General features: G+C 38.7%; 2 protein-coding genes across 2 annotated transcripts in view; both read right to left on the bottom strand.

Moving 5' to 3' along the window:
• ADCY10 (adenylate cyclase 10) overlaps positions 1 to 10896 on the bottom strand; it is an 82743-nt gene extending 71847 nt beyond the window's left edge. Inside the window, exons 1-6 of the mRNA XM_055323443.1 lie at positions 10728 to 10896; positions 4497 to 4717; positions 3720 to 3824; positions 2159 to 2197; positions 1820 to 1963; positions 705 to 910 (exon numbers count right to left, since the gene is read on the bottom strand). Of these exons, the coding sequence (XP_055179418.1) occupies positions 705 to 910; positions 1820 to 1963; positions 2159 to 2197; positions 3720 to 3824; positions 4497 to 4644 (642 nt within the window). The 5' untranslated portion in view covers positions 4645 to 4717; positions 10728 to 10896. The remainder of the gene's footprint in view (positions 1 to 704; positions 911 to 1819; positions 1964 to 2158; positions 2198 to 3719; positions 3825 to 4496; positions 4718 to 10727) is intronic.
• A 3642-nt stretch (positions 10897 to 14538) lies between these two features.
• MPC2 (mitochondrial pyruvate carrier 2) overlaps positions 14539 to 23983 on the bottom strand; it is a 29505-nt gene continuing 20060 nt past the window's right edge. The window contains exons 3-5 of the mRNA XM_055323986.1: positions 19988 to 20072; positions 19170 to 19281; positions 14539 to 14760 (exon numbers count right to left, since the gene is read on the bottom strand). Coding sequence (XP_055179961.1) covers positions 14724 to 14760; positions 19170 to 19281; positions 19988 to 20072 — 234 coding nt within the window. The 3' untranslated portion in view covers positions 14539 to 14723. The remainder of the gene's footprint in view (positions 14761 to 19169; positions 19282 to 19987; positions 20073 to 23983) is intronic.

Genomic DNA, 23983 nt, shown 5'->3' with positions numbered 1-23983 from the left:
CCTGGGGAGTATGGCAGGAAGAGTGATGGGTGGGTATGAGGGTGGTAGACTGATGCATGAAGTGGAAGAGCCTCTTGCCTTCACCAGCAGCTACCCAAATTCTCCACCTCCTCTCTGTCACCTGTTCTGGGTTCAGCTGGAGGCACAGCCCTCCTCTCTGCTGCGTATGTTCCAAGTCCAGTTTCTCTAACTGGCCATATCCCAAGACAGTTCTGTTTATAGTTAGTCTCCAACTTCACCAAGGTGTTTGCTACTAGATGGGGCTGTGGGGAAAGCCTCTCTCCCCTCAGTAAGTAGCTGCCCCCGCTCGCCTCCTAACCTTACCCTCAGGGATCCCTGGCCCTGAGTTAGGAGGGTGTTGAGTAGCGCAAGTGATGGCCAATGGCAGCCCTCAAATGACAACCCTCCACTCCCAGGGAATAGGCAGGAGACCCTTCCTGTTCCTTAAGCAAGGACACTAGCTCCACCAAAGGCCTCCATACCTAAAGTCCGTATCTTCAGTTAGCACAGAAGCCGAATCATTTCCTCTGGAATGTCCAGCCTTGGCTCCTGGACTAAAGCCTTGTTAGTCCAACTCAGGTGGTCTCCACTTGAGGAGCTTCCACCTCAGGAGCTTCATGGGACCAGCCTTCCCAGTGGCTTTCCTGCAGGCGACCCCTGGCACAGAGTCACAGAACTTTCTGCAAGCACAACATTGCACCTACCTTAACTGCTCTCTGATCTGGAATCCTCTCAATTTCGATCATGCTCCGGTCACAGAGCTGCCAGCAGTTTGGTGACAGAATGACATCGTTCATCTGCGCCATGTTCTGTGCCAGGCGCACATCATCTACTGCCTGACCAATCACCAGGAAGAAGTTGCGTGTTTCATCTCCAAAGACCAACATGGTGATGTGGCCAGCAGCCAGTGCTGGCAGGGAGGCAAGCACGAGAAGCTCTGGATTATTCCCCAGCAGCACTGGTTCTCAGGACAGTCAGAATCTTGATGTGACTGTACTACCTCAGAGCAAAATGTAGTTTCTAAGACTTTATACAGGAATCAGAAAATGCCTCTATGGGCCCAGGATTTCTAAAGCTCTTCTTTCTCCCAAAGCTAGAAAGTTGGCTACTAGTCTTCATCTTTCTGGACATTGCTCTCTAGATGGCCCCACCAGCCCCAAAAGTGATTTTATCTTTTCTTCAATTTACTTGTACTTCAGAGTAAGAGAATAACTTTAGTAACTCCTTTCGGAGAGGATATGCGTTTTGTCCGAGATGGAGGCTTTAACTAAGAAGAAACCTTTAGGGTTGAATTTCAGCAATAGCCAGAGGGGAAAGGAGTAGGTATTTTGACAACTAGGTCCCCATTCTAACCTTGTGCCCTCTGATTGTTTTCAAGCTGAGAGCTGAAGCTTTTGGTACCTCAGTGACAGAAGACAGAATGCTGTGAAATATGACACGTATACAAAATGTGTATATGAACGACCTACAGGTGATACACAGTTCCTTTAAATTACTGTGATTGACAGCGGCAAGACCTGACAATACTAGCAGTAATAGTGATAACAAAGACTTGCAGAGTGGGTATTTATGCTAACTGCTTAAACTCACTTCTTGTAAGAGCCTGTGAGGTAGATGTCAGGATTAGCCCAAAATCCCTTCACTAGTGAGGATGCCAAAACTCATTCTGGTTGGCCCAACCCCAAAGTTCAAGACACGATGGGTGGGCTGAGCCACTATGTTCCACCATATTCTGTGTTTTCTCTTAGGGAGAGAGACACCTCAGGGGTCGAGACCCATTTTCAGACTGCTGTAGCAGCTCCCCTTTCTCAGGACTTACCGATCTTGACTCGGATATCCAGGCCTTCTTCAGATTCCTGTGTTTCAAACAATCCATGGATCTCCAGGCTACATTTAATTACCACCGTGATAATGTTTTTCAGTTGCCTTCGCTCCACCTTCCAGAGGGCTAGCAGCGCATCACCTTGAAGAGACAGACACACTGGAGGGCTCCTGAACTGCCCTGGGGGCCAGTCTGTTTTGTCTGAAATCTATATAGACACTTCCTCTTCAGACATGCCTCAAGCCAGCCACCGCTTTCTGTGAAGCACCTCCTTCGTGAGAGCACAGGCACCTCGCACTCCTTCCTTACCACTCCCATCTCTGTGAGCCCCCATACCTGCAAATTTTAAGATGTCTCCTCCAAAAAGCAACACTTCTGAGGGAAAAAAAAGAAAATAAGGTAAATCAAACTTTAATTTCTTAAAACTAATAACAATTCATTCTCCATCCATGGAATAGAAATTCAGTCCAAAGAACAATTCAGAGAAAAAACTTATATTAAGGATGTCTGAGACAAGTTGCTTATACCCATTGGAGTGTGTTTCCTCAAGTACAGAATACACACATTGAACTAGATGATGCATATGCTCTGTTTCTGGGAATGCGAAAAGATAGAAAAGAAGGTGGGATTTCTGGGGAGGCCTGAGGACAACCACCTATTCCCCTGATAGTGGAATGCTTCTTACTGGTCAATCTATGTTATAAGCTGGGGCTTGAGTGACACGGGTGAGTGGATGAGTGACAGGATTCCATAGAAGTGAGAATCAGAAAATTGGGAAACCACCACTAGGGTCAACTTGGGTTTTGTATACTACCAACTTGTATTTTGTTTAGCCTTTATGACAGAAGTGGGCATTTTCCCCCTCTTCTTTATGCATCATCACAAATTTGTTGAGTACCGTTGTACTGAGTGGGACACAAACAGGAATTAGATACGGTTTCTGCTTTTAAGGAACATTAACTTTTGTCTAGTGGGTGATATTAAAATATTAACTAGGAAACTTACATCCTGACAAAAGACTAGACCTCGAGTTTACCTTAATAGAGTACATCTTTTTCTTCATAAATAGGTCAAATTAATAATACAACCAAGATGGCAGGCAGAGGTTGAAAAGTCAGTCATGCTTCTAAATTTCTCATTAGAAGACAAAGCACTAATGAGTTATTTATAAATCACTTATTTATTCATACATGTAGTCTTAAAGACTATGTTTGGGTTATGTTGATGCTCACTTTTTTGAGTAATTAAATATAACTAAAATTCTTTACTTTGTTTTTAAAGATTCTATTTATTTATTTGAGAGAGAGAGAGAGAGAGAGAGAGCATGAACGGGGGATGGGCAGAGGGAGAGGGAGAAGCATGCTCCCCGCTTAGCAGGGAACCCAATGTGGGGCTAGATCCCAGGATCCTGGGATCATGACCTGTGCTGAAGGCAGATGCTCAACTGACTGAGCCATCTGGGCACACCTAAAGTTCTTTTTTTTTCAAAGATTTTGTTTATTCATGAAAGAGGCAGAGATACAGACAGAGGGGGAAGTAGGCTCCCAGTGGAAGCCTGATGTGGGACTTGATCCCAGGACCCCGGGATCACACCCTGAGCCAAAGGCAGATACTCAACCACTGAACCACCCAGGTGCCCTGCACCCCTAAAGTTCTTTAAAGGTAATCTCTAATTCAGTCTTTTAACTGGTGGAAAACACTCTTTTCCTCAAATAGTCTGTATTAGTGAGGTCTGGTTACATTCCTTTACTTGCACTATATTATATTCCAAAAGAGATTGGTTTCTTACACATTTCATGAGGAAAATAAAAATAACATTCTAACCGGTTATAACCAAAAAATACAGAGAAACAATAGGTGAAATATACTTAAGTCAGAAACCCATGGGGACACTTACTCTCCACTATTGCACTTATGTAGTGGTTGAGGATCTCCACCAACTGCTCAGCCCCTCGGTCCATGTACATGGCTCTGCTGAACTTCTCAGTCATTGCAGTAAAACCTGTAATAAATGTTCACCTAGTTTCCTTGGATGCTTGGAGGAACCAAACAGAGCCAGGAAAAGAGGAACTCACTGGAGAGCCCTGCGCCTCAGCTTTTAAGAATGGGCAAGGTCTCTTCTCAATGATCTTCAGCTGGTCAAGTGTCAAATATGCAGCCTCCCCTATCTAAGCTTATTATTTTAGAGGGTCAGGGAAAGATGCCAGCTACTTATTCCCTCCAAATTTCTCACCCTTTACAGGGAAGACCGCAATTCCTTTAACTGGTATAGAACCTTCATTCCATGGTAATGAAAACACACAAAATGTAAACACTCCTGAAGAGGTGCCAAGCTTACTGTTAGGATGTAAACAACATCTGAAGAGACCATTTCCTGAGGTCTAGTTTGCCTAGAGGTGTGTGGGGCTTGGGAGCTAGATTTGGTGAAATAGGGCAGGGACATGGAGCCTAAAGTTCCAAGCATGGAACTGGGGCATCTTAAAGGTTTGCCCATGACTGGACATGCTGGGTAAGGGAAGACGAAACACAGGGTATCCCTCCTCCGTTGTTTTCTTCATGGGAATATCTGCTGTAATAGCACACAAGCTCAAAAATGGCACCTCCCCCCCCCCACCCCGCCCCGCAATCAAGCTGTGTGTGTTCATCCACATGAAAGAATTCCCCCTGCGCTTGCCTGAAATATCAACAAACATCAGGACTCCATCAAAATAATCCACAGAGGGTAGCTTTGGAGAGAAGTCTCCATAGACAATGAGGTCTGGTAAATGAGCTGCTATTCTGACGATGGCCCGGTCCTGTGATTCTTCTCTTCGAGTGTGCATGTTCAAGGCAAAAGTTCAGGGATTTATGGTCTCCAAAATAGGCCTTCTACAGCAAAGTCTCCAAATAGGCCTTCTACAAAGAAAAGCTGAGAATGGAGGAAATCTGACTTAAATTCATTTTCTCACTTTCCTATTTCTTTTTCTCCACTTGCTTTGTTCTAAACTACAGACTACTTATTTATGTGGTGATGATGCCTGAAGGGTTGAGTCCCACTTGAAAAGGGCCACTTTTCTATATGGAGAACCCCTGACACACTGGGCATCCCAATCCTGAACAGCTGTGACATATATGAGCACTATTATAAATGGAATGGGGTGAAAGAGGATAGCTGAATGAGTCCATTCATTTTCATGAAGAAATGGGCCCTTGGGACACAAGCCCTGTTGAAGAGGAGCCAGTGGCAATAAGCACTCAGCTCGTGATCTTTCTCCTCCTGTCCTCATGGTTCATCCTCCTCTCTCCTTCAATTTCGGTCTCCCATTTTTTCTTCTCCTTTCAGAAAAAAAATATTTTTAAAGATTTATCTATTTGAGAGAGAGAGAGGAAGAGTACAGAGAGAGAGAGAGGGAGAGGGAGAAGCAGACTCCTCATTGAGCAGAGAGCCTGACATGGGCCTTGATCCCAGGACTCCGAGATCATGACCCAGCTGAAAGCAGATAACGCCCAACTGCCTGAGCCACCCAGGCTCCCCCTCCTTTTTGAAAATTAAAAAAAAGTATAGATGTGAGTTTATGTGGGTATTTATATAAAGGTGAGTAGTAAAGCAACGTATCACATATAAGCAAGAGATTAAGAGAGATTAAGTTTATTAAGGTATAGTCTTAAATAAAAAGAGGGAAGAAATTCAAAGGTGTGCGTGTGTGTGTGTGTGTGTGTTTTTAAGGCTTTAAATTGTAAGTAAAAGGGAAATGTTGAAATTTTAATTTATTGCTCACCTAGTTCTAAGAAAACCAGAATTTCCTAAGACTTTCCTTTAGCTGTTGGGATCAATTAAATGTTCATGCCTGAATGTTGTAAAAATCATGCTCTATGATCGTGAACAGAAATAGCACACCCGATATATTCAGAGCAATCCAAGTTCCTGGAATAAGTAATACAGATAACAAGAGAGTTTAAAAACAAAAAAGGAACTGTTACTGACCGGTTGGAACTGGTTGGTAATTTCAACCAGACACAAGTCATACTGGGGTACATGAGCATTAGAAGGAAAAAGTGAGACAGTAAACACGTATCATAGACTTAAGAAAAACATTTTTTTTAACAAAACAAGGAAAACATTAGTATATTTAGCAAACTTTAAAATGTACAGAAACCTTTAAAATGGAGTACTAAATATTAGGTTTTGAGTAAAGGAAAGGAAAAGCCTTGGTAAACTCAAATGTGAGGAAGTGAACAAAAGAGAAACACATACCCAAGGTTAAAAAAAGGGGCAGCATTTAAAAACTCAATTAAAAAACCACAGCGTGTGCTAGGAACAATGAATAGAGAACATGTAAATCAAATAAGTAATTTCAGATACTGAATTTGATAAGTGTTATATGAAAAGTATAACAAATATTGTTAAGAAAGAATTGAACTCCAAGATAAGAAGGTATTTAAAAGCACTTATTTTAAATAAATTCAAGTAGCCAGCCTGAGATAACCTATATACACAAATATTGGAAGAATGGACAGATGTTAATCCTGGGAACAAGAGAGGAGCTGGAAAACTGGAGAGGGGCATGTTCTTTTCCAAATTTCAAAAGATGTGGCTACAGAAAACACAGACTGGTAAATACAGTGTCTCAGTCAGTATAAGCTAGGTTATGGTTCATTAACAAATACTCTAAAATCACAATGGCTTAAAATAAAGGCTTATTTCCTGTTCATTTTTTACTTGTGCTACAAGTCTATTGTAGTCATCTGAGGCTTTGCTCTATTTTTGCTTTCACATTGGGATCCAGGCTGGGACATTCTGGCTAGCAAGACAGTGGGAAAAAAGGATTTGATGGGGCAGACTCATTCTTAAAGTGTCCTCCCAAAAGTGACATATTTCTCTTCTAACTCACGTGACATTGGCTAAAGAAAATTATGTGAACGCAATTTCAAATAAGTGTGAAAGTGCAATTCTACTATGTGTGCAGTGGGAGACAGAGATGGAATATTTGTGATAATTCAAATATTTGTTAATATGTGAGCACTTAGATCAGCAAGAGGTGGTTAAAAGGAGTTAAAATAGATTTAGAGCCAAGAACAAAGTTATTTCCTTTTTTGAAGAGTTATTGAATTTTTAAATCAATAGAATGCTGTAGGTAAAATATATCTTGACTTTAACAAGGCATTTAGCCAAATTTCTCGCATCCTCATGGGTAAGATACAAAATTATAAGAGTGATAAAAACACAGTTATCTTTTAACGCAGTTAACAATCCGAACCTAAAGGATATTGATTTGTGTTCTGTTGTCTACTCAGACAGCAGTCTCCATGGGCATGCTAGAGGACTTAAAGATGTAATTGGAGAGAGAGCTAAGGTACTTAATAACAGAATCAGGGTCTTAAAATATCTTTATTCACTAAAATGATAATAAAATTTCAGAAGAACAGAGACAAACTGCTATGTGTAGAATTTTAACAAAATCAAATGCATAGGCATACGGTGTGAAAAACTAGATACACTGCAAATTCCATGCAGCTAAAAAATATCTTTTAAAAAACATTTTTATTAAATCATAACATGTTCAGGAAAATGAACAATTCATAAGGGTATAGCTTTAGAATTATTATATAATGAACAATCCATGTAATTCCTACTGATATCAAGAAAGAGAACATTACCACTACAGAAGCTCCTTTCATGCTATGGCCCAGGGATGCCCTCATGCTTCTGCCAAAAGGTAACCCCCTCTCCTTATTTCTAACATCATAGGTCACCTTTATCAGTTTTTAAGCTTTACATAAGTAGAATCATACTATATATATATGCTTTCATTTTTCTCAAATGTCTGTGATATTCATCCATGTTGTATGTGTACCAATAATGTTCCTTTTTAGAATTGTTTAGTATTTCACCAGCTCATTAGATCACAAGAATTCATCCATTGTACTCATCCCAAGAGTATTCCCTGATGAACATTACACTTACTATTTACTTTATGTAGAATATTCCAATTTTTTACAGGGCTCATTTCATCAACTATATCAAATCTCTCCTAAAAAGTTACATCCTTGGAAAATATTTCTATTTTAATACTGACCTATTGGATGTTTCCAGTTTTAGGCTATTAGAATCAATGTTGCTAAGAACATTCTTGTACATATGTTCTGGTAACACATATGCATTTTGCTTGGGCATCTACTTAGGAGTGGAGTTGGTGGGTCACAGGATATACATATATTGAACTTGAGTAGATCCTGCCAGTTTTCCAAATTGGTCGTACCAATATACACCATATGAGCAAGATAATCAGACTTCAGAATCTCTGTCTCCCAGCCAACACGCTATTGTCAGTCTTAAAAAATCTTAGCTATCTCGGTAGGTGAGTGGTGGTATGTGTGGTTTTGTATAATCCTGGTGGTACTAATGAAATTAAGCAACTTTTCATATGCTTATTGGCCACTGGGATACGAAGCAATCTTAAGGTATACAGGTAGTGTTCAAATCTGATCCAGAGCATTGGGATTAGTTCTGGCCATTTTATCTGAAGGTCACTAACCATGTAACATGAATGATGGGAGAGATTGGAAATGTTGTCAGGAGATGATGACATTCCAGTGAAAATGCTAGTCATCTTCAAATATTTGGAAATGTGAAAGTTGTAAAGTAGCACGGAGACACAGGTCCCTGTACAAAGTCTAATGCAGGCCCCTGCACAAACTAATTCCTCTATTTTCTCCCTCAGGCAGGGATTCGGTGTGGCTAAGTGAGAATAAAGTTCACAAGAAGGTTGACAAGTAAAGGCAAGTTAGCTTCCTCAGTAGAGAGGATCAGTTTATTAAAGAATGGGTGATCTTAACAGTATTTCTGTAGGCATGGATGCTCTGAAGAGGGTTGCACAGGTGTGCTAAGCAGCCACAGAACTGAGGTAGGACTGAAGAGAACTGAGCAAGGCTGTAGCTCTATTCCCTCTCCTGCCATTGCTGACTTCTCAGTCATTTTGATTTTGGCTACCATTTGTGAGACTACCAGGATTAATACAATATATAGGACATCCAATTACATTTAAATTTTAAATGAACAATGAATAATTTTTAAATATATCCCAAATATTGCATTTTATTTAGCAATGCTGCTTCTAGCCTGTCAATTCTGGTAAATACCATACTCTCCTCACATGCACAGTGTACACTCTCTTGTTCTGCTTGGAACACTGTGTGGAAGGTGGGTTAGATTTATTTTTTGTGGCTCCAAGAGGAGGAACTCGGCTCAATGGCTGGCAATCACTGGGAGGCAGATTTAAATGATGTAAACTTCCCAGCCTGGAAGTTTAGGAAGCACTGGATTTCCCCAAGAAGGGCACAGCTGTCTTCCCTGCAAGATCACGATGATTCTTATAGTTAATGGAAGGATGATTACTTAGATTCCATTGTTTTAAATAAGGTGATTTGAGAACTTGGACAGTTTTTTAAGTTTATAACTAGTAGACAAAGAAACTAGATGCATTTGGCTACTATTTATGAGAGAAACTAGAGTAAGAAAATGATTTGTCCATGAGCTGAAGAGGCACAGATGTCTAAAATAAATGTTTGTCTTATGAACACTCAGAAGACAACAGAACATTTCTATTTTAGATTAATATTTACTTGTGGTGCATACATTTGAGACCTCTTTATGTGAAGCATTTTACATAGGTTGCCTCAAAACAGCACTGTGAGGTAGGCCCCATCCCCATTTTATAGACACAGAAACTGAGGTTCAGAGAGATTTCCACAGCTGGAAAGCCCAGGTCGGTGGGATTTGAACATTCATGTTCTTTCTACCACACCTTGCTACATTCATTTGTTTTATGACACTTTGGGGATATAGGTCATAAAGACCTGGTGAAAAGATGTATTTAATCTTAGAGTACTTCCAATGCATATTGATGGCACTGTCATCAATTATTTGGCCAACTCAATGATAATCAAGAAGAGAGCTCGAAAAGAGCAGGCACTGACGGTGCATGAATGCACTGAGGTATGAGGATATCTGAAAGGCTGAAAGAGTAATTAAGCAGGTGGGTGAGGCCTGAAAGATATATTAAGAAAGAGTTCCCTGAAAGAAGGAAGGAGTGAATGGCTTCATTCTAGTTAAAACTCAGCAGTATCTGAAAATGAAAATGAAATTAAAGATCAATTATATCCATCATGGTTTCTCTAAACATCTCTTTTAGAAACTTCTAACAGATTTCAGCTTTCATCCAGTTTTTCACTACTATGTCAAATCAGGCTTTATAAGAGCCCAAAGAGGAGATACTCTGAACTTAAAGGGATAATGTTGTTAGGAAATCTTGCCAGACCACTCTAGCCAAGGCAACTTTTCCTCTGAGTTATGAGGGTACTTAGTGTTATAAATGTATGCGCCTTATTTGCTATTTAGATATTCTTCCCTATCTATTGGTCTGCTTATGTCTTCCTGTGATTTGTAAACTCCTGTTTTAGAGACCATGTTCTACATGACCTTGTTTCCTCCACAGCATTTCCTACCAACCCCCTCACACAGTTGGCATTTGCTGTTTGAGGACTGATAAAGAGGAGGCTATCATGTGAGAAGTTGCAGGAAAGGGGTAACTAAAGACGGCAAGCCAGGTAAATAGAGCAACCATCCAGAATAAATAGGATGAGGCAACATTTAAGACTTCAAGTTTCCAACCTCACTTGACTGACACAGATTTACATTATCTATCTATCTATCATCTATCTATCTATCTATCTATCTATCTATCTATCTATCTATCATCTATCTATCTATCACCTACCTACCTACCTACCTACCTACCTATCATCTCTCTAGGATTCCTAGCTCAAGGACTTCCCACTTTCCTCTAAGCCAGTACCTGTCTTCTTCCCAGAGGGGTGACCTCACCTTCACCTTTGCCACCATTCTTCCTACAGGGATGCCACATACCTCCTCTTTCTCCAGGGCTGAGGGAAAGCCAGAGCCTAGATCAGGTACCAGATGTTTCAGGAGTGCAGAAAACAGAAAAGGGGCCTGGGTGACATTATTCTGAAGACAGCAGAAGTGCCATGTCCATCTATAGCTGACCCATAAAATGACAGTTTTGTCTAAAAGCCGTTTTCCAGACCACACCCTCATCAGAAGCTCATTGTTTCACGCTCACTAACTGTGCCTCTGATTGGCTGGCATGGTCCCCCCTCCCCCACCAGTCCCAGTGGCCTGTTACTCCTACATGGACTGGCTGGTTCACGTTCTCCATCCAGACATGTGGGGCAAGGGTCAGGGAGACTGATGGACCCAAAGTAGTTTTTATAACTCTTTCTCTGACCTAGTAGAGGGGGGTTGAAATTAGGCAATAGTTAGTGGGTGATTATCATAAAGCCATGTATCTCCTGAATAAGCAAACACCCAATTTTGGTTAGTAATAATTATGGCTTTTATCAGGACCGTGAAATTTATCAGTTAAATATTTAGTACTTTAGGGATTTTTGTGAGGTAAATTTTTGTTTAAAGAATTACATATCCTTTTTTTATTCAAGTGCACATTTCTAATCAAATTTACCCCAAAGATAACTTGCAATCCAACATGGCACTGACCATAATGTGTTTTAGGAGGGTTGCTTATTTTTTTCTAACAGCTTAAATCCTGTTTTGATTTTCTAGCTCTTCTTATATATGTCACAACTACAATTAACATTTAGTGACACATATGTAAAACTTGAATTTAAAAAAGTTGAACTTTAGAGATCCCTGGGTGGCGCAGCGGTTTGGCGCCTGCCTTTGGCCCAGGGCGCGATCCTGGAGACCTGGGATCGAATCCCACATCAGGCTCCCGGTGCATGGAGCCTGCTTCTCCCTCTGCCTGTGTCTCTGCCTCTCTCTCTCTCTCTGTGACTCTCATAAAAAAAAAAAAAGTTTAAAAGTAAGTAATCATTCGCAAGATGAGTCCAGCCCTATCATTAAATTTTTACTGTTTCAAAATATTGTAAAACACAGTTGTCTTAGGGAGAAAAGAGATTAATTTAATTATATTTTCTTGAGAAAATTTTGTGATGTTAGTTGTGGAAACCAGTCTTAATATAATTAGAATCATACCTCATGTAATTAAACAGACCCCTTAGGGAGAAAGCCCATCTTAATACCAGTGCTTTCTATTTTTGTTTCGTCATATAAACAAGCTCCAGTAGAAACTGTTTTCCTTCATGGAGAGGAACCTGGGATTTGAGGTCAATCCTTGTTAAGATTTAACCTTTCACCATCATTTGAACAACTTAAAAAAAAAAGACAACCTGTTTACTATGGAGAAATGACAGCACTGATGTACTTTGGATCAATATTTCTTTGAAATGAATGCCAAACCACAAAAAAGATAGGCTAAAGAATTTATCTTTTTTTTTTTTTTTTTAAAGAATTTATCTCTTCTTGAGCACTCTCCACCCTGTTTCTGGCCCCACATCACAAGCAGCATGTTTTCTGCTTTAGCCTATGAAAACCTTAAGAGTTCCAATAGCTACGACCCCAGAAAGTGTGCAAATAGGTTAACACAGTTTATACCCTTTTTGCAGATATACTTTGGTATAAGAAAGTACTAATCCTGAAACTTCCTATATCTAATTTTACACCCATCATCGACCAAGTCCTGAGTTAAAACATTATTTCAATTAGTCTTTATAACAATCCTATTATGTAAATACTTTCATATTTCCATTTTACTCTTAAAAATACTAAAGCCCAGAGACAAAGATTAATAAGATCTCACAGTTAATATGTACCCGAGTTGAATTGAAACCCAGGCCTGTTAGACCTCGCATTGAGGACTTACCTAATAAAGCTTTCAGTAAGGGCTGGTTAGAAATTTTGATATAGAAATCAACTCAATTAGACCGATCAAGTGATCTGTACCATTGTGAAATGTACTTTTATGGACTTCAGTACCTATACTGGTAGTAAGGACTTCTAGCATATAAATTCTAAGTTTTTGAGAGTAGTTGTGAAACTGGTCGTGGACTATGTGTTTCAATTGGTAAGAATTTTTTTATTGGAAACTTATTAGAGTAATTTAATTTTTAAGATTCAGTAATGGAGTGGATGAATGTTTTGGGGACTAAAGAAAGCATGAGCCGGTAGTCTGTCAATGGAACTTCTGAGAACCAAAAGGAAATGTGATTGCATCTAACTGCTATAAATAGTTTGACTGACAAGTGGGGCTTAGGAGAACTCATAGGAAAGAGCAGGTTTTTATTTTATTATATTTTAAGATTTTATTTATTTATTCATGAGAGACACAGAGAGAGAGGCAGAGACACAGACACAGACAGAGGGAGAAACAGGCTCCCAGCAAGAAGCTGATGTGGGACTTGAGCCCAGGACCCTGGGAATCACACTCTGAGCTGAAGGCAGATGCTCAACCACTGAGCCACCCAGGTGTCCCAGGAAAGAGCAGGTTTTAATGAAAAGGAAATATCAGTTCAACATATACATTTTAATAAACCTTTTGTGTCTATGTCATATTTCTTAAGAGATGGGGCCTGCAAGTGCTAGAGGCGTGCTGGTGGAGCATACTGTCAAAGACGTGTTGCCTGCTTTGGAGAACAACACGTAGCAGATACAGAAGATCATTGAGACATTCACACAGCAGCTTCAGGCAAAGGGAAGAGGACTAAATGAATTCCAGGGAGAGTACAACATTCGTCTCATGGGGGAAGATGAGAAGCCAGCAACCAAGGAGAACTCAGAAGGGGCTGGGTCTAAGTCCAGCTCAGCCGGAGTGTTGGTCTCTTAAGGACCACGGCCTTTGCATTTTCTTCTACCCCAACTCCCACTTCTTCTAATTTCTCTTTATTGTTATTATTATTTTCTCTGCTATTGTAATATTTTTTGTTAATTAAATGTTTTGGTCAGAAAAAAGGCTTAACCATAGGAAACACATACACATGTGTGTTCACATAGGCCAAACTAATTTAACAGCATGGTTAGAAAGAAAGCAGTGATAATTGGGCTCTTCAGGACCTCTTCACTTTTTCCTATGTCAAATTCTCTAATCCTTCCTCCTCAAAGATGGACTAAAGAGAAAGGATAACTGATAAAGTATAAGGTTTTCACTGCTAACTGCCAGATTTTGATCACATACTGTATTTTAAAAGTTCTTTTGTCATTGCTTCTTCAAACTTAGAAATAACTTGCTTTGGTGATTCCTCTGACTACAGTTCTACTCAGGACTGGCTCTTGTAGAACTTTTAGAAGGAAACCCACTACTCTAAACAGGAGCTCAAATTGAATAGACTGTTGATTATTTCTAGCACAGAGTAATCTATGTTGTCTCTCTTCATAAGAGGGATAAAAGTCATAATGTTTATAGAAGGCTGACTTATGTTCAGGGCACTCTACTAGACACTTTAATCTGCCCAAAGTCATAGATTACAAATCACAGAGCTGGGATTCAAATTTAGGACTCCAGAACCTTTTCTGCCACATTATATAAATTATGGAATATAATTCAAAAACTCAGAGATCCTCTGTTACTCTGTGGCTATTAAAGAACTGCTAGCCATTCCATTATCCACTTCTCACTCTCTTTAGCTCTATTTCCTTTCACTTCCAGGGACTTCATCATCCTTCACTGTACAACAGATTACTTAACCTTTTAACCATCTCTGGTAGACTAGAACAGAAGGAACAAGTATGACTTATTATGGGCAAATAGTAGAAAAGAATGTTACTCATATCCATAAATAAGTTCAAGTCATATATAAAGAAACACTGTTATTAAAAGTTTGCTTTATTTTTCTGTTGAATCAAGTATTAGCCCCCAATTTACAGGTTGATTTTTTTATGCCTTCCAAACAGTAGCACAGTTAATATCACCTTATCAACAGCCAAATTATAAATCAAATTAGTCCCAGTGGTTTATGTTCACATCTAGATTGTTCAGGTGGTCAGGAACTCTTATTTGTTTGCTTTAGTTTTTAATTCTTGGTTATATCTATAAAGGAAACAGAAAGAAAAATAATTATGAATCACAATAGATAAATGTATAATAGGAAAAGAATGGGAAGTATATTCCATGTCTTCTTTCTCACTAGTCAAGAGGCTATATATTGGGAACTACAATCTTCTCAGGGGCATGTGTGAAACAGGCAGAATAGAAAGTGACTTAAGAATTTTATTTACATCTAGCCTCTAAATGCCAAAAAGTTTGACAACAGTTTCCTATACAAAACTATTATTTTGGTGAATATTTTCATTCTTGAATTATGTAAGAAGAGTGAAAACAAATATGTGAACATACAGATAAAATTTACTAAAGTGTGGCCATCTAGAACTTTTTATTTTATACTTATAAAACATCTGTCCTAAGAATAAAATAAATTGGGAATGGGATCCTATCTAATCACTAAAAATAAATGTATTTTTTGTGATGCAGGCAGGCTACTGGTTGTTAGCAGTTTGTAAAAGCTGGGTTAGCAGGACAGTAAAGCTAAGTCCTATTTCCATTCTCATTAATCTAAAGAAAAATTAACCACAAAGCCATAGTCTTTTGCTTCTACAACACCCTGAGCTTCATTTATTATTCTTCCCAGATTACAAGAGTAGAGAATATAAGCACAAAAAGTAACTTATTCCATGAAGTTTACCATACCTCCCAGATTTCTCAAAAAGTTCTGATTTTAAATACTCAACAGTGTTCTTCTAAATGCTCCAGAGTCCAACATTTATATTTTTAATTAAATCTCCCAATCTGCTATTGTGACTGAGAGGTGCCAAAAATCTTTTTGTCAAACTGCATCTGAGTTTTTGCTTTAGAAATAGTTCCGAACGTTGCACTTAGCATTTTCTTAGCTCTACTACTGAGTTAACATAAGGTTAGAATGAAATGGTGGCTGAGAAAAATACTCGTGAATAAAATCACTGTACAAATCAAAGTTTATAGGAATATAAGTAAGCTCTAAAACTGTTAGATGATTATGAAAGAATGGAATTATAAACCCAGGGATAGTAAAGATGAATAAAATCAAGATATAATATACTCTGCAGAATAGGATGCCTTCTGAAAGGAAGGTAAATTATAACTGAGTATTTTCTATTTCTTTATTGAGATAATTTAAATTTTTTTTTAGCCAAAAAACATTGTCTTGTAATTTAGAAAGGCAGTTCAAACAAACCTAGAGTCTTCATCTAAATGAGCTCACTCCGGAATGCTAGCCAATCACTGACAAATAATGTTAACTACTGAGTATATAGGCAAATTTTGGAAACATTGTGGGTTCATTCCCAGGCCACCACAATAAAAGCAAGTATCACAATAAAGCAAGCAAATGAATATTTTGGTTTCCTGGTGCATATAAAAGTTATGTTTACACTATACTATCGTCTATTAAGTGTGCAACAGCATTATGTCTAGGAAAGAAGTACATACCTTAATTTAAAAATACTGCTAAAAATTGCTAACCACCATCTATGTTTTCAGTGAGTCGTAATCTTTTTGCTGGTGGAGGGTCTTGCCTCAATGTTGATGGCTGTTGACTGACCAGGGTGGTGGTTGTGAAGACTGGGGTGGCAGTGACAGTTTCTTAAAACAGGGCAACAACGAAGTTGTCATGTCAATTAACTCTTTCCTTTACACATGATTTCTCTGTAGCACACGATGCCATTTGATAGCATCTTACCACAGAAGAATTTCTTTCAAAATTGGAATCGATCCTTTCAAACTCTGCTGCTGCTTTATCAACTAAGTTTATGCAATATGCTGAATTCTTTGTTGCCATTTCAGCAGTCTTCACAGAATCTTCACCTGGAGAAGATTCTATCTCAAGAAACACTTTCTTTTGCTCATCCATAAGAATTAACTCCTCATCCATTCAAGTTTGATCCTGAGATTGTGGCAAGTCAGTTTCATCTTCAGGCTCCACTTCTCATACTTAGTTCTCTTGTTATTTCTACCACATCTGCAGTTATTTCCCTCAGTGATGTCTTGAACCCCTCAGTCATCTATGAGGGTTGGAACCAATTCCTTCCAAACTCCCGTTCACAGTGATATTTTGACCTCTTCCCATGAATCACAAATGTTCCTAGTGGCATCTAAAATAGGGAATCCTTTCCAGAAGGTTTTCAATTTACTTTGACCAGATACATCAGAGGAATTACAATCTATGGCCTTACAAAATATATTTCTTAAATAAGAAGGCATGAAAATTGAAATGACTCCTTGATTCATGGGCTGCAGAATGGCTGTTGTCTTAGCAGGATGAAAAAAACACTAATCTTGCCGTACATCTTCATCAGAGCTCTTGGGTGACAAGGCACATTGTCAACGAGCAGAAATATTTTGAAAGGAACCGTTTTTCCCTGAGCACTGGGTCTCAACAATGGGTTTAAAATATTCAATAAACCATGTTGTGAACAGATGTGTTGTCAATTTATAGGGCACAGGCAGAGGAGATTTACTATTATTTATTCTTAGGTCTTTAGGATTCTCAGAATGGTAAATGAGCACTGGTGTTAACTTCAAGTCATCAGCTGCATCAGCCCCTAGCAAGAGAGTCAGACTGTCCTTCAAAGCCTAAAAGCCAGGTATTGACTTCTAACTATCAAAGTCCTGGATGGCATCTTCTTCCAATATAAAGTTGTTTCACTTACACTGAAGATTTGTTGTTTGCTGTAGCTACCTTCATTACTTAATCTGGTAAATCTTCTGGATAATTTGCTGCAGCTTCTACATCAGCACTTGCTGTTTCACTTTCTACTTGTGTGTTATGGAGATGGCTTTTCCTTGAAACACATGAACCAATCTCTATTGGCTTCAGATTTTTCTTCTGCAGCCTCTTCATCTCTCTGAGTTTCACAGAATTGAAGAGAGTGAGGATATTACTTTGGATTGGGTTTAGGCTTAAGGGAATGTTGTGGCTGTTTGATCTTACATCCCGATCACTAACACTTTCTCCAGATCAGTGATAGGCCATTCACTTTCTTATCAATCATATATTCACTAGAGTAGCATTTTAATTTCCTTCCAGAATGTTCCTTTGCATTCACAACTTAAATGTTCAGCACGAGAGGCCACCTTTTGGCCTGTCTTGTTGGCTTTCAACATGCCTTCCTCACTAAACTTATTTCTAGCTTTTGTTTTAAAGTGAGAGATGTACAAATCCTTCCTTTCAATTGAACCCTTAGAGGCATACTGCAGGCTTATTAATTGGCCTATTTTTAGTATTACTGCATCTCAGGGAATAGGGAGATCTGAGGAGGGAGAGAGATGGGGAATGGCTGGTCGGTGGCGCAGTCAGAACACACACATTTATCAGTTAAGCTCACTCACTGTCTTATGGGGGGCATGGTTTGTGGTGCCCACCCCAAACAATGACAGTGGTAACATCAAAGATCAGTGATCACAGATCATCTATAACAAATATTATAATGAATACTACTCAGCCATCAGAAAGGATGAATACCCACCATTTGCTTCAACATGGATGGAACTGGAGGGCATTATGCTGAGTGAAATAAGTCAATCAGAGGACAATCATCATACGGCTTCACTCATATGCAGAATATTCACAGTGAAAGGGATTATAAGGAAAAGGAGGGAAACTGAGTGGGAAAAATTAGAGAGGGAGACAAACCATGAGAGACTCCTAACTCTGGGAAACAAAGAGTTGCGGAAGGGGAGGTGGGTGGGGGTTGGGGTGCACTGAGGAGGGCACTTGATGGGATGAGTACTGGGTGTTACTATACGTTGGCAAATCGAAATTAAATAAAAACAAATGTAAAAAAAAATTTTTAAATGATAATTTTTGAAATATTGTGAGAATTACCAAAATGTGACACACAACAGACATAAAGGGAGCAAATTCTATTGGGGAAATGGTGTCGATACTTGCTAGGTGCAGGGTTGCCACCAACCCTCAATTTGTGAAAATGTGCAATATCTATGAAGAACAATGGAGCGAAATGAAATAAAATGAGGGATGCCCTGTAAACAGTTTTAAAAACTTCCAAATGTTCCTGGAACACTTTCTGATAAGACCAGCAGCTCACTCTAAAGATCATTTCCAATACCACATAACCATACACATTTGGGTCCCATTTTATTATATATAATGATAAAAGATTCATGGATGAAATTACTTAATATTTCATAAGTTGTGTATGTTGTCTTAGAAGATTCTATGAAAGGGCTACATATCTAGATATAATACACAGACAGATTTAAAACCTAGATAGCAAACATATTGCTTAACACTCTTAACTTAAACCCCTTGACTTTTCTATAAATTTCTGCTTTAGGCATATCCCATCTTATCATTATACATGAATCTAAAAAAAAAAAAAGGCATTGCCATCTGGGTGGCTTCTGAGGCAGATTTTTCTTTTTAACACCTTTGATAGGCTTACCTCCAAATACGGAAGAGCTGAGAAGCTCCTGCTGCACCCACAAAGAAATTAACAGCAAACAGACTCCAGTTTTTGGGAATAATTACAAGTGAGTATCTTGACCAAATAAACCCTGTTGAAACAAATATTTTTTTATTTTTTAAAAGTTTTTGTTTTTATTTATTTTAAAAGATTTTACTTATTTATTCATGAGAGACACAGAGAGACACAGGTAGAGGGAGAAGCAGGCTCCCCACAAGGAGCCTGATGTGGGTGGGACTCGATCCCAGACCCTGGGATCAGGCCCTGAGCCGAAGGCAGGTGCTCAACTGCTGAGCCACCCAGGTGCCACAGAAACAAAATATTTTTAAAAAAGCATGGGTACTGCCGCAATATCTTTTGAACATTCAATATTAGAGTAAGATAATTATACATAAGACCATGATAACATAATGTAGGATAAAGGAAAAAGAAATGCTGTACTTTGAGTCTTTCATAAAGTTGTTATGATTCAGTGTTACACAAAATATTTAATTCTTAAATCAACAGGGAATCTTTACAGAGCAAATGTTTATTAACTTTTTCCTACTTATAAAATAGGTTCATGGCAAAAACTTAAAAAACAAAAATCCATGCAGGTACTTATTCATAGTAATTCTCTTCTGCCTTCTCCATGTATAATAATTTCCCAGAGTAAACATTGTTAATTTCTTGGTATGTGTGTGTGTATGTTTGAGTGTGTATATGTGCTTAAAACTTTAAGCTATTAAATAAATTGATGTAAAACAAAATAAATATATCACATGTCCTACATGGAATACAGAAAATCTTTAACTTACCTGTGGCCATCAAAACAGCAGATTGAGCTGTGCTGAGTTTCTCTGCAGGTCTGGCCATGTCAGCCAATCCGGCACACACCAACCCCTAGAAATACACGTCAATACACAGAAAGAGAAGAGGTACCATGAGAGTGCAGTAATAATTCTTAATTTTATTTATTTATTTATTTATTTATTTATTTATTTATTTATTTATAGATTTTATTTATACATGATAGACACAGAGAGGCAGAGACATAAGCAGAGAGAGAAGGTGGCTCCATGCAGGGAGCCCGATGTGGGACTCAATCCTGGGACCGCAGGATCACTCCCTGGGCCGAAGGCAGGCACTTAACCACTGAGCCACCCAGGCGTCCCTAATTCCTAATTTTACATAAAACATAAAACTATTTGAGATTTCCATATGACAGTTGCTGTAATTTTAGTATCCGTGCATTAAGCAAATGTATACATATCATCATGAAAAACTATAAAGAATTCAGGAATGCTTTTTGAATTTGTGTTTTATTAACCACATCAAATAGCTTCATATACTTGAAAATCAGTAGTGTGTATGTATTCTAACAAATAGTACTTCTTTCATTTATGAAATTATATATTCTTTATATATGCTGGAAACCCCTGGTGTGGAGGATGCCTAAAAGCTCCTTAAGGTAATCTGTATAGATTCCTCCTTTCATGTTTTTGTCAACATTCTTTTTTAAAAGTAGAAGTATCAGGGACACTTGGGTGGCTCAGTTGGTAAAGTGACTCTTAGTTTTCACTCAGGTCATGATCTCACAGTAGCAGGATAAGCCCCATGTCAGGCTACATGCTCAGCGTGGACTCTGCCTGAATTTCTCTTTCCTTCTTCTGCCATCCACCCCCTCAAGTTCTCCAGTGCGCTCTTTCTCTGAAAGAGGTAAATAAATCTTTAGAAACAAAAGTGGAAGTTTCAGAAAAACTGTTATAATTTTAGTTTTGGGGTCACATTTTTCTTTAATGTCAAAGTACACAAGGTTATTTCTTCTCTGCTGTTTTTTTTTTTTTTTTTTTAAGATTTTATTTAGGGACGCCTGGGTGGTTCAGTGGTTAAGTGTCTGCCTTTGGTTTAGGGCGTGACCCTGGAGTCCTGGGACCCAGTCCCACATTGGGCTCTCTGCATGGAGCCTGCTTCTCTCTCTACCCATGTCTCTGCCTCTCTCTGTGTCTCTTATGAATAAATAAAATCTTTAAAAAAATTTCATTTATTTGAGAGGGAAGAAGACAAAGTGCACAGGTGCAGGGGGAGGAAAAAGCAGACTCCCCTCTGAGCAGGAAGCCCAGCCCTAGGGCTCCATCCCAGGGCCTTGGGATCATGACCTGAGTGAAGGCAGATGCTTAACCAATTGAACCATCCAAGTGCCCCATCTCTGCCGTGTTTTTAACACTGTTATATAATCCCCCTACTGATACCCTTGCCATTAGTATCACTCAGAAAATTTAGTAATGAGTCTTCCTTCACTAGAGTATTAGTTATGCTTTTCTATTGTAGAGATGAGAGTATGTAATAAAATGATTTTTATTGATGAAAAATTCAAGCATACCCAAATAAGAGACGAGTACAAAGAATGCTTACAAGCCCATCAGAGTTAATTATTGAAATTTTGCCACATTTGTTTCATCTCCTCTCTTCTCTTTCTTTTTTCCTTTAAATATTTTGTTAAATCAAATTCTAAATGTCATTAGAGAATATGTTTTTAAGTAATTATTTTTAGGTCTCACTGGGTTTCTAAAAGATGCTCTGACATGGAAAATATAAATCAGCAAAGGGTTTTGCTCCTATGTAGAACATAGATATACTTGTGAATTTATACACAAATTTAAACTGAATACAAAGGGGGTTTTGAATTAATAAAGTCAGCAGTACAAGAAAGCAATGATTCTGATTTTAAAAGGGGGAAATGGTTACACAGAGGAGTATAATCAGAGGCAAATCATGGCTAACACTATTTTGCCTCTTTCTTTGCCACTGTTAACTTTCACCCACAGTCCTGTGATTTTTTTTTCTCCCAAATACTTAATTATCTCTCCTAGATTCTTCTTCCAGGTCCCAATATGCGTTTTCTCCATTTCATATTTGTTCTGCTTCTGAGGGTAATATACTGCCATTGGGAAGGGATGAAAGGGATTGATGTCTACTATTAATCTACTGGGTAATCTACTATTACATTGCAGCTTGTTGGATAGATCTATGAACACTATAGGCTACATTCTAACTTTTTTGGGGGAAGAAGTCAATGGTCATGATTTTGTTTATGCTCACAGTATACACTTTATTTTTCTGGGACTTGTTAATAATTGTTCTCTTCCATGAAGGTCTTCAGCTCTTTTCTCATGTTTCTAAAAAACTCTTTTCTATTTCTATATCACTCTACCCTTATGTAAATTACCTTAGAAAATCTCACCAAATCTAATCTCTGTCATTTACTAGCTGGGTGACTTTGGTCAGATTACATTAACACTTTGCTTTAAATTCCCCATGTGTAAAATGAGAATATTAATAGCTATCCCTGCAAAAGTAATGTATGACTAAATGAGATATGTCTTAAAAGCATTTAGCACAGTGTCTAGAAAATATTAACAAGAACAAATAGTAGCTTATGTCTGTAGAGCAACAGAGAAAAAGGAATATTAGTTTTCTGTCTTTTCCTGCATTATTAGTCTCAGGATAGAAGGCAGATGGCCTGTGTTCCTTTTCATCTTTATTATGAACTTTATTCAAATGATAGAACTATATAGAGTCTATTCAGAGAGTGTTTAGAATAAGTAATAAGATTATATAAAATACTCTAACATACAAAGCAAGTACTGATCCACAACAACTATCACAACAGTATGTTTAGTATGTATATTTGAGAGAGAGAGAGAATGCTCAAGCAGGGAGGTGGGGGGTGGACACAGAGGGAGAGAAGCAGGCTGCCCAAAGAGCATGCAGCCTGATGTGGGGTTTGATCCCAGGACCCTAGGATCGTGACCTGAGTTGAGGGCAAGATGCTTAACTGACTGAGTCACACAGGTGCCCTTCAGTTTTTTTAAAAGATCTATTTATTTGAGAAAGAGAGCGTGCATGCACCTGCGCATACAAACAGGGGAGAGACAGAGGCAGAGGGAGAGAGAATCCTCAAGTGGACTCCCATGGAGCCTGACGCAGACTGGATCCCAGGACCGCAAGACTATGACCTCAATCAAAATCAAGAGTTAGGGCTGCTCAACTGACTGAGCTACCCAGGTTCCCTGTAACTCTCTTTGGCATCTTTTTATCTCCATTGGGTTGGGTAGGTATATCTCCATGCTAAAGTATAAAACATCGTGTTTCTTTTCTTCAGTATTTTCTCATTTACTAAAAAAAAAAAAAAAAAAAAAAAAGTCTTATGACACTTTTAGAGGAATGTTAAAAAAATGAGATACCACTTTAGAGTATTCCAATTTCAAATGCTTAGAGATAGCAAAGCCCCCAAGATATTTAAAAAGATTTTATTATTTATTTATGAATGAGAGAGAGCCAGTTAAGAAGGGGGAACAGGAAATGGAGAAGCATGCTCCCCACAGGGCCGGAAGCCCGATGTGGGACTTGATTCCAGGACTCTGGAATCATGATCTGAGCTCAGGAAGACCGTTAACCAACTGAGTCACCCAAGCACCCAATCCTCAAGATTCTAAGCCATTTGTTTTTTAAAGATTTTATTTACTTACTAGAGACAGAGGTGGAGATGCAGGCAGAGGGAGAAGCAGGCTCCCCACAGGGAGCCCAAAGCGGGACTCGATCCTGGGACCCCGGGATCACTACCTGAGCCAAAGGCAGATGCTCAACCACTGAGCCACCCAGGCACCCAAGATTCTAAACCATAAATTAATCTATAAATAACTCCAGCTGAAAAAGAAATAGGTATTAAAAATCTGCATGGATAATCTTGAAATAGTTGGATTTATTCCTAAATTGAAGAAAAAACACAAAAATGAACTATACAAAATGGT

Source organism: Nyctereutes procyonoides, unplaced genomic scaffold (genome assembly GCF_905146905.1).
Source record: "Nyctereutes procyonoides isolate TBG_1078 unplaced genomic scaffold, NYPRO_anot_genome, whole genome shotgun sequence".
In the NCBI taxonomy this organism is placed as follows: domain Eukaryota; kingdom Metazoa; phylum Chordata; class Mammalia; order Carnivora; family Canidae; genus Nyctereutes; species Nyctereutes procyonoides.
This window is presented reverse-complemented; position numbering and strand designations above follow the sequence as displayed.